At 38.2% G+C, this 12,004-nt stretch overlaps 1 protein-coding gene across 4 annotated transcripts in view; it reads left to right on the top strand.

Moving 5' to 3' along the window:
- The window catches only part of LOC109937986, a 41,260-nt gene extending 33,626 nt beyond the window's left edge, over positions 1-7,634 (top strand). For all 4 annotated transcript variants that reach the window (XM_048600589.1, XM_048600599.1, XM_048600593.1 and 1 more), the window contains one exon: positions 3,824-7,634. In XM_048600589.1, coding sequence (XP_048456546.1) covers positions 3,824-4,679 — 856 coding nt within the window. In that variant the 3' untranslated portion in view covers positions 4,680-7,634. The remainder of the gene's footprint in view (positions 1-3,823) is intronic.
- Positions 7,635-12,004: the final 4,370 nt, after the last annotated feature.

The raw sequence follows: 12,004 nt of genomic DNA, 5'->3' as shown, positions 1-12,004 counted from the left end.
ACCTGTAGGATGGAGGAAGACTCAGGCTAAGATATAGAAGCATTTCTATTGGGTGGATTGCATAAAGATATGGTTGAATTTTGCTGTACCTGTCATATGTGTCAGACGGTAGGAAAGCCACAGGCAGTAATAAAACCAGCGCCTTTGATGCCAATTCCTGCATTTGAAGAAACTTTCACATGGATTATAATTGATTGTGTAGGTCCCTTCTCTAAAACCAAAAGTGGGAACCAGTGTTTCCTAACCATAATGGATGTGTCTGCAAATTTCCAGAGGCAATTCCATTATGGAATGTCAAGGCAAAAAAGTTTAGAGGAGTTGTTTGCTTTCTTTACCTGTTATGAACTACCCAGGGAGATTCAACCAGGCCAAGGGTCCAATTTTACTGACAAATTACTTAAGGAGATCATGGATAGTTTAGTCATCCAACAAATCCATACCATTCTGAATCTCAGGGAGCATTGGAAAGATGGCATCAGACCCTAAAGACCATGTTGAGACCTTATTGCCAGGATTACCCAAAAAAATAATTGGGATAAACATATCCCATTTATACTATCTGCTATTAGAGATGCTCCAAATGAATCCACTCATTTTACTCCATTTGAAATGATATTTGGACATGAAGTAAGAGGGCCGTTGAAATTAATTAAGGAAAAATTGATAGGTCTGAAGTCAGAGATCTCACAGATGGATAATGTATCTGAGCTGAGAGAAAGATTAAACAGAGGGGGTGAATTAGCAAGGCAACATTTGAAGATGGCACAGCACCTAATGAAGCAAGAAGCAGATAAGAAATCTAAAATTTGGACATTTGCCTGTGGGTAAAAAGTATTGGTACTGTTACCAGTGGTAGAAGATCCCTTCAAAGTAAGGTTTAGTGGTCCCTATCAGATTGAGAAGAAATTGAGTCAGGTGAACTATCTGGTAAAGATGCCAGATAGGAAAAGCCTCTCTCGGGTATGTTATGTGAATGTGCTGAAACCTTATGATGACAGGGAAAGGAAACCAGAGAAACAGGTACTAGTTACTGCCATTCATTGAGGAATCAAATCCAGATGATTCTGATTTTGATGTGCCTCATAATAAATTGAATAATGAGGATATGCTGCAAGAAAGGGATAGGGTAGTAAGCTATCTGTCTCAGCAACAGAGAACTGAATTAAAAGACTTGTCACAGCACAACGAGGACATATGTAGAAATAGAAATGGGAAGGACTAATACTATAGTACATGAGGTGGACATAGGTAATGCTGTTTTGATAAAACAACACCCCTACAGGCTTAATCCTCTCATAGCAGCACATGTGCAGAAGGAAGTGGAAGCGATGCTCCAAGAAGACATCATCGAGCCAAGTCAAAGTGCATGGAGTTCACCAAATGTATTGGTTCCCAAACTCAATGATTCTGGATTACCAGAAGGTCAACGCCATGACTAAATCAGACTCATACCTGATTCCAAGGCTGGAAAACTGTGTGGAAAATGCTGGACAAGCCACTTATATCGCAAAGTTGGACTTACTTCACAGTTACTGGCAAGTACCTTTGTTGGAGAGAGCAAAAGAAATTTCTGCTTTTGTAATTCCAAATGGGCTATATCAATTTAAAGTAATGCCCTTTGGAATGAAGAATGCTCCAGCCACATTTCAAAGACTTAAGAACAGAGTTGTGGCGGGATTTACTAATTGTGCCATCTATATAGATGACTTGTAGAGATCTTTAGCCATTCATGGAAAGATCACATGGTGCATTTGGCAGAGGTCTTTGAAAGACAACGGAAGGCAAAACTGGTTATAAATTTAGCAAAAACTGAATTTGCTAAGGCAGAAGTGACATTCTTAGGGCTCAACATCAGGTACAGACAGATGGCACAAAGGAATGTGAAGACGAAGGCCATCAAGGAATTTCCAAAACCATCCTCAAAGAAGGAAGTGCTACTTTTTTGGGGTTGAGTGGATTCTACAGGAAATTTGTACCAAACTTTAAAAGTATGGTGGCACCACTGACGGATTTGTTAAAGAAGAGCATGAAATTTTGGTGGATAGAACAATGCCAGGGGACATTTGAGAATTTAAAATCAATGTTAACCACCACACCAGTTTTAGCTACGCCAAATTTCTTGAAACGCTTTAAAGTTGCTATCGACGCAAGCAATATAAGGGTTGGAGACGTGGTGTTGCAGGAGGATTATTGTGGCATGGAAAGGCCAATTGGTTATTTTTCAAAGAAACTCAATAGCCACCAGAGAAAATATTCAACCATTGAAAAATATTATTGAATTTGTTACTGGCCTTACAACATTTTAATGTTTATATTACGAACAATGTATCAGAGTCAGTTGTGTATTCCGATCACAACCCTTTGTCATTTTTTGAAAAATTTAAGGACAAGACCACCAGATGATTTTGTTGGAGTCTTATGTTACAAACATTTAATTTACAAATTGTACATGTTGCAGATCATGAAAATGTTATTGCAGATGTGTCATTGTGGGTTTAAAAGAAAATGTGTGTATAAGATAGAACTAGTAGTGTTCAATGTTATATGTATATAGAATTAATATGAATTGTGTAATTTTAGACTAATGCATTTTGGATTTGGTAATGATGGTGTTAAATTTAGAAAAAAAAAAAGAAACTGTCTATTCAGAACGATGGTTAATTTTTTTTCTTAAGTGCGGAGGTTAGAAGGCAAAATGTTAGAATGTGTTTGTAAACATGATTGGGGGAAGAGTGCGTGGTCCCTGTTAAGAGGTTATGTGCTTTTCTAAAGTTGGAGATAAAAACAAGTCTGCAAGCAGCTACAGATGCACAGACAGTTCTGAAATTGAAACATATGTGTCAATTGGGTGTGTGGTTGGCAAACTGGGCTTGTTTTGACATTAAGGCAACCAGCTTGAATATCAGTCACTTAATTTAAAGCAGGCCCTAGACGCCAAAACCCAATTAAATTTAAATCCAATGGTGTTGACAACCTAGGACAATCCTATTAGAAGAAAATTGACAGGTCCTCAAGGGAATATAAGAAGAGGGTCTTTTGAAATTCAGCATGACAGTGAACTGCCATTGGAAGAGTAAAACTCTGGTTCTCACAGAAATCTTTAAGCTCTCTGATTAAGCATCATCTAGAAGGTACCATGGCACTCTTAGCTAATATTCCTGGCATAAGGATTCAATGAAGAAAGAATTCCTGACTGAAAAATAGCAGGAAAGGCATGGAACTTTCCAGAAGACTCATCCTGACTATAGTTTTGAGAGCCTAAGTTTTATTTTATCTTTGTTATTACTTTGGGTTATATAAGTGGGACTTATATCTATTAGAACAGCATGTCATTAGAATTTTGTTCTGCTTGGGAATAGTTAGTAGTTAAGGGGGAATTGCTCGGTTTGTTAGTAGTTCTGTTAATTTGTTCACTGTTAGAGTTAGATAAATAAATTGTTATTTGTTGCTTATAAAGTGGGTATCAGGGATTTCTTTCAGATTGGGAGGTGAAAGGCAGGTTATACTATTTTCCCCATTTCCTTTAGCAGATTATGAGGTGAGGCAAGCTTCTCTAGGTGATTCGGTTTTAATTATCAGAGGGGTTTGACCTTCGCTCTATAACATTACTCAGCATCAATGAGGTATTGAATCTGGGATCTGTTTGTCTGCTTATTTGATGAGTTAGTACATTGAACAAACAGCAGAAAGGGAGACATTGATCCCATCAGCCTTTCTGTGAAGCAAAAGGGCAGTGTGATAAAGCCCTCAATAGCATCATCGGTTCTTAACACTTCCCTAACAAAACAAATGCACTTGGCAACATTTATTCTTGTTGTTTCAGGTACATCTTTGGACCTACTATTGTAAGAGAACTACCGCCCAACAGTGTGAAAAATGAAAAAAATTATAGAAACAATGACATTAAACGTGAGACGTCATTTCACAACAGCAACATCAAAACTAACAATATTGTCACTTCAACTTTGGACAAAGTGATAAACTTGGAAGAACAAAATATAGAAATTATAAGGAAGGAAATGAAAGTATCAGAAAAGAATTTAACATGTGCAGAAGAAAAAACAGTGGAAGGTGTTGAAGACAACACTGACAATGATGTAATATGTGCATTGAATAATAAACTTGTACATCCAGAGTCTTACACAGTTCCAGAACTTGACAAAATAACTCAAACCACTAATACAGGTAACTGTTCCTCAAACAATAACTTAAGAGAGACATCTGAAGATGAACTGACACAGCACCATGACCCAGAAACAGAAAGTGATTGCCAGACAATCAATGGGCCATCCACAGAACATCCCACTGAAGCAGAAAACATGGAGAAAGCATGTGAAGTGCATGAAGGAGGAGAGAAAACAATTGACCTGGAAATTGACTTTGTAAATAACAGTAAACTGTTGCATATGCAAAATGATGAAGCAAATCGATACAATCTGGAAACTGACACAGAGGAAGTCAAATCTTCATCCAACCAATCTTCTAATTCGGAAATGAATACCATAAATGGGTATGAAGATCTAGACAACATGCCCTCTAGTATTACTGATGAAGAACTCAGCAATGATTTGTTTGAAGAAGTGAAACTCAGGATAGATGGGGAAGATCCGGAGGTGGTTGCTGCACTTGCAGCACTGGAAGCAGCAACAGCAGGACAGGATGATGACCTGGAGGATTAGACTGTACTAAACAACATGGGACTCACTGAAACACACTGATATTAAGCATTTAATATATTTTTGGGCTTCGAATGGCTTCCCTAGTCATCAGAACCTCAAGACTGTGGCATCTGATTAACATGATGCAAACCGGTTATTGTTTCTAAACTGAAAAATATCTAAAAGATAAAAGGACCAGGGCATGGGTCACTTGACTTGGATATTTTTGGCAGGCAACCATGCCAATTTGGGCACAATAAGAGTTCCCATTGGAAGGTGGGATCGGGGTATTGAAAATAAAGAGCACAGACAACATGCACGTGAGTGAATCAAAATGCTCGAATCAGTTCCAGCATCTTGGAAGCTTTGAGTCCCAGACACACTACAATACCCAGATAATTATTCTTCTCCTGCATTTAGATCAAAGAACAAGAAGGGGCCAGGAGCTGTAGTAACTCTGGACGAATCATTCTGTTGGCCTGATTTCCTAGTCATTTCATATGCTCTGAATGGGGCAGATCAAACTTGTGTTTGTTCCCAGCATGATGGAAACTCTTCTAAGTTCTTTCTTTCAGCATACCCAACTTTTCAACCAGCAAGAGCACTTTCAGCGTCATAATCTTTCAATTCATCTTTACCAATACCATCATGTGGTACTTTGTGCCTGGTATAATGTAGAAACAGCACCATTGGTGCATTAAGTCTGTCATTGTATTTTTCTTTGAGATTTTCAGTGTTTATTCTCACTCTTTTGCTCACCCCCTTAACCTTAATCATTGCTCTTTATGAGCAGCTCGCTGTAATGTAGAAACGTCATAATACAGAGGGCAACGATTCAATCCATTATATCTCTGGTGGCCAAAAACAGCAATCTAGCCTAATCCCACTTTCCAGACCTGTAGGCTTCAACACTAAGCAGTACCTTTTCAATGTGATGAGGTGTTCTGTCTCTTGCAGTTTTTCAATGAGTGAGTTTCAGCGCTTCCTTTATATTCAAACCTAAATTATTGACCTTTTGAATGAAAATCAAGAGACCCAGCATTGAACCTGCTGGAACCTCAATGGGAAGTTATGGAAGTAACTCCTGGCCATTGTTACATGCCACTTTACATCCAGTCTGCCACTTTCCCCTTGGTCTGATTACTTCTTACTTTTCAGATTAGTCAGCATGTGGGATCTTGTTAAAAGCCTTCCTAAATCCCTTGTAAACTACCAAACTACCCTCATCCACCCTCTTTGCTACCACTTCAAAACTAGCAATCATTAAGACTGAATCTTCCCTTCATAAAGCCGTGTTGACTATCCTTGATTAATCCACATTTTTCAAAACAACAATGAACACTATCCCTCAGAATACTTTCTAGTAATTTGGGCTGAGTGCCCTGTAATTACTTGAGCAATGCCCTCCTCTCTTTTTAAACAACAGTTACACTATTAACAACTGTCACTACATCTGTAACCTCAGAAGATTTCAGAGCCTCCATTACCTCCTTCCTTGTTTCTTTGAGCTGCGTGGAGTACATTTTAGGCATAATGAGTTTCCTACTTTCAAAGACGCTAAACGCTTCAATATTTCCTCTCTCACTATCTATGCCAATACAATATTTCAGACTTCTTTTTAAAGTACAATGTTTGCATCATTCCCATAACCAGTAAAAACAAAATATTCATCAAGAACCATGACCATGTTTTCTATCTTCACTTGGTCATTAATTGGCCGTGCACTTAATTATCTTCTTGTTTATTAACTCTTTCTTAAACATCTTCAGATTCTCCTTGATGTTACTTGCTGTTAATTAATGAAGCCTTGTTTTTGCTATCCTAATTTCCTTTTAGTTTCACCCTGCATCTTTTTTACAACTTCCTCGTTTTCTGCAGTATTGAGTCTTAGTTGTTGACATAAGCTTGGTTTTACCTTATCATACATTCTCTGCTCTTTGACTTACTTCCAGGGCACTTAGTTTTACACATCTTGTCCTTCAAATGACTTAGTCATGGTCTCTTATCCAAGCTCTTAACTGGGATAGGAGACCAATCCTCATTGCTTTTAGCAAGTGTACATTTGCCCATTGTATGCTGGCTGATTTAAACGCAGCAAAACTGTTGTAGTGCCATACACTCTATGAAAACTTTCCATGGCACAGTTTTTTGTTTGTTTACAAATACACTGAGCCACATATATCTTTGGCAAAGGATTTAATACAGAACAGATATGTTGGTGTACTTTCTACAAAGTACACAATAAATCCCTGCAGAGAAAGAGCAAACATTCATGCTGTAGTATATGGTAAAAAGGTATCTGTAGCCGAAATTTTACGAATAGACAAAAATGTAATCAAATAAAAAGCTCATTGTAATGCAGAGTAAACTGGCGAGGAAGCAAACAACATAAAAATACATATAAATACAGTCAGCATCTCTGAAATTGGTATTAATAGGAAGAAGCTCATGTTTATATTACTATCTGGCTGATGAAACCTGTGTCTTTTAAATTGTGGATAAGATGTCAAATGCAATCACAAAAACTGCCATAGATATGATAGTCCAGACAGCTGGAGTGATGAATGTACTGTATATATTGCAAAAGGTCAATGTACTGACTGTGAATGAAAGCACTTATCATTTATTGCGATAATCTCAGAAGATGTGAGAGCATTCTGGAGTAACAAGTCTCAGCAGGACTTGATTGGAAGTTCTGTACATAATATATTCAAATACAATATTGTAAATACTATTTGAATTGTTTTATCAATTGTAAAGCTTTTCTATAACTGTCAATGCTTTATATGAAACTTAATATGCAGCATGTTAGTTAATGAAAATTGAAGCTGCAGCAAAAAAACTATCACTTTTCCATTTAGAAATGTTAATTTGGATAATATTAACTTATATAAAGAAACATCATGAATATTATTAATTGTTTTATTTCTGGACATTTTATGTGGACTATAATAAAATATTTGTTATAAATTACAATCCTCTATTATATTATAAACTTTATAACACAGCTCTTTGTGAGTATTAGGTAAATTAGCAAGAGTTATTTTCAAAAAGAGCAACAGTGTTATCGGTAATGCATATCTCAATTTCCCGCTTAGTCATACTTGGAATTTCTTCATCATATTTTCCAACACGGGTTCAATTTAGCATTCAGGCATTTACTATAAACATCAAATACAGACAAGCATCACACTCAGTTTTCAAATCTCTATATATTGCTCCTATGATATCATAAGGCATGTGAACCCTTTCCTGTGGATCATTTTGGCTCTAGACATTGCCACTTTCCTCCAGTTACACCTGCAAACATGTTAAGAACGCTGCAGTGTTATCCAAAGTTGCGCATCCTTCACTGACAATAGGACAAACTATGAGGCACTTTGTTTAATTCGCTCACCGAGAATAATAGACTCATGCACACTTTGGTAGCTTCTGAAAATGGGCACAGAGATCACAATTTTTGATCAAACCATGCCCTCGATTCTGAAACAGGAAACCACACACTACCTTGGCATTGTAGCATGTGTCCAGGACAACGTATACTACTGAGCAATGGCCTATCTGATTCAAGCCAGTTACTACTCCGTAAAGTCAGCAGACAACTCCAACAGGTTTTGGAATTCACTTCAGAAGTGAGTTTGAAGTGAGAACAGCATTTTTTTTTAAAAAAGGCACCATGTGACAAAGGGTTTGCTCCAAAGTTCTCCAATAGTACTGGAAGCCTTGGTGCAAGCAGGAGTAAGTTCCCTTTCAAGAAGCTGCACCAGCGTAAGCACAGAAAGCCATGCAGTCAATGCTAGCAGTCTAACCACAAGGACCTGGGTGCAGTGTTTCAAGAGATTTAATGATCTCACAAGCAGTGAAGTTCAGTCAACGCATTTTCAAATACCTTATCCTAAAACCTGCACCTCCACCATCACTGAGTTCAATGCATTGCATCCCCATTACTCATTTAACAACAATCTGCATCAAGCACAAATCATGCCTTACATTGACAGTATCACCTCACCATCACAAATTTTCACACACAGTAACATTATAATTTAAGACAAAAACATTTAAAACCTGGTAATTTTAAACAGCACCATAGGGGAGACAAAGGGAGTTTTTGATCATTCAATCGCTGAACAATTGAAGCTTACGATCGTAATCACATTACTAAGCATCATTGTTCATGACCCCTTATCTCTCTCTCTCATTCATTCTGCCAGAAAAGTAGAAATGGTCTTACAACTCTTCAACATCCATTCTATCACAACTTAATCAGTGACACAAACACTGGCTTATGGACACATAAAGTGAAATAAGGCATCCTAATAAAACACACAAACAGAAACGTAATCCACTCATGCGTAAAATTTCCTTTAATACAGCAAAACTCATTGTGGCTTGTTTACAACTTATCTTTCTCCAAACATTATCATTAACTTCAAAATTTATTTCCCTCACCTTCTCTGTGTACACAGTAAATAAATACAGCTGCAACAGGCAGTTTTTAACTCTTTTTGCTGAACTCTTCTGAATGAAAACAAAAAACATCTTCAAGCAAAACCCTGGTGTTGGAATTCAAACATTCCAATATTTTCTAGTAAATTTAGAACTATTAAACTGTCCTTATCATCATCTATCCACCCTTGGACAAATATAACTACTTCTACAAAAGAATCCACACTGTAGTTCTCTGAAAGGGCTTTACTATGCCGATTTAGTCAAAATATTCTTCCAAAGACATTTTTTCCAATTATCTTTATGCAACATTATGTATCTTTCCAAGACTCTTTACTGGGTCAGCTTAATGGGCCACCTTTTGTAAGATATCTTCCCTGCAGGAACTAGGTCAAAAATCACATGACACTAGGTTATCGTCCAACAGATCTATTTGGAAACATGAGCATTTGGAGTCTCGCTCCTTCTTCAGGTGTTAGTAAGAGAGGTGGCATCAGACACAGAATTTATAAGCAAAAGGTAAAAATGTCATAGAACTGATGCAAATGTATTGAACAAACCGAAGATGGCTGTTGAATCTTTAATCAGTTAGGAAGGAGATGCAGATTTTGATTGATTAATTAGTAAATCCCAGAATTTCTTTCAAGTCACTGCTCCAAGATAACTAAAGGTTTTTGTCAGTACATCAGAGGTAACATTTCAGGTCAGACAATGCATTTTAGGTGTGAGGCCTTGTTTAGAATCTGTCTGTGTTTTAACTTGGAGTCAGAATGGTTCTATTTCCAAAGTAGGAATTTATAAAATGCCACATTGACTGTCTACAAATTATGTGCTTTTGAACAAAATAGCATGTATCTGCAATTACAAATCTACAAATGCAAATTCACCCCATAGATTTACATGTGTGTGTGTGTATGTGTATGAGAGAGGGTCTGTGTGAGTATATGAGACAGTTTGTGTGTATGTATGCGTGTGTGTGTGAGAGTGTGTAGTGTGGTGTGGTCATCTGTAGTGCAACTTTAACACAAGGTCCTGGTTGAGGCCGTACTCTTGGGTACCAAACCTCATGGGTTCATGTCACACTACAGGAGACCCCACCACACTATACACTCTCTCTCATATACATACTCTCTCACACACACTCTCACACTCAAGCCTACATACACACACACATGCACATACACACACACACATAAATCAATAGGGTGAATTTGCATTTGTAGATTTGTAATTGCAGATGCATTCTATTTTGTTCAAAAAGCACACAATTTGTAGACAGTCAATGAGGCATTTTATAAATTCCTACTTTGAAAACAAAACTGGTCTGACTCCAAGTTAAAACCCAGACAGATTCTAAATGCTGATTTACAGCATCTGCAGTTTTTTCGGTTTTTAGGTTCTAAACAAGGCCTCACACCCAAAATGCATTGTCTGACCTGAGATTTATCCTCAGGCATACTGCTAAAACTTTTGGGCATCTCAGGATAGTAACTTGAAAAAAAAATCTGAGATTTGCGTATTAATCAATCGAAATTGGTGTTTCCTTTCTAACTGATTACAGATTCGACAGCCATCTTAGATTTGTTCAATACATTTGCCTCAGTTCTACGACCTTTTGATCTTTGGCTTATACATTCTGTGTCTGATGCCACCTCTCTCACTAACGCCTGAAGAAGGAGCAAGACTCCGAAAGCTTATGTTTCCAAATAAACCTGTTGGACCTGGTGTTGTGTGATTTTTGACCTTGTCCACCTCAGTCCAACACCAGCACCTCCACATGCGGAAACTAAACATCACTGGTTCCCACATTGTATGAAACTTGTTTCAATCCACTTTGTTTAGGGGTTTCAGGTTTTCCAGGGTTTCAGGTTTTCCAGGGTTTCAGCACCAATGTAGAAGACCTTGAACTGTAAGACCCGGTCAATTATAATTATAGACATTTTTAATCAACCTGTTCAGATCTGGAGCAGGTGGACTTGAACCCAGGCCTTCTGGCTCAGGTAGGTAAACTACCGCCATGCCACAAGAGCCCTAGAGTAAGCCTGTATTTGCTGACCAGGAATCAAACCCAAACCACAGTGATAAAAGCACCAAATTCTAATGACTAGACCACCAGGGAAGGTTATGACATTCAGTTACAATTATCAACTGAATTTGAGAAATCTTGAGAAAGGTTATTAGTATTGATTAGTTATGAGACCCATTCAATAAAACACAGTGACAAATACATATAAGAAACACAGATAATGAAGGGCTTCTCCCTGCAAGGCCTAGTCATTTTTCTTGCATAATGATCCAAAACAGGAAATGCTAGCCCAATTTTACCACTTGATGCAAGAGATTGCCACTGCTGGGATATCCCAGAATGGACCATCATCCCTAGCACTGGCGCCATCTCTAAAAGGGTGTTTTCCATCAGAGAAGCATTGTCAATCCAGACCTGCCCTGCACAGTTCATAGCAAAGTTGGCGGAGAAGGGAAACTTGGTGCCCTGTTTTGTGGGCAGAGTCTGGAGTTTGTGTCGGACAGTGTGGTGCTGAGGAGGAATATCCTTTTCTACTAGGACTGGCTGATGAGGCCACGACCCTAAATCCTGCCAGCCTGACTGGGGTTGCTGGCCAGGTGAGGGCAGTTTCAACCATCCAGCTATGCAGGACAAAGGTCAATGTCCTTCACCACTCTGCCACCATCTTCCCGCCTTCACACTCACTGTCTCTATCTCAGTTACTGCACCCACCAAGGTACCACAGCTTTGTTTATTTGTTCTCACAAAGCCTAGCTCTCAATACCACTAGCCGTGTATGCCCTCTACACTGCCTACACACTCAATCCAGACAGTTCAACATCTCACTCCCAATTACAACAGCATTGACAGTTATGCCATCCATTTTCATCTGACT

This window comes from Rhincodon typus, chromosome 1 (assembly GCF_021869965.1).
Source record: "Rhincodon typus isolate 14 chromosome 1, sRhiTyp1.1, whole genome shotgun sequence".
In the NCBI taxonomy this organism is placed as follows: Eukaryota; Metazoa; Chordata; class Chondrichthyes; order Orectolobiformes; family Rhincodontidae; genus Rhincodon; species Rhincodon typus.
This window is presented reverse-complemented; position numbering and strand designations above follow the sequence as displayed.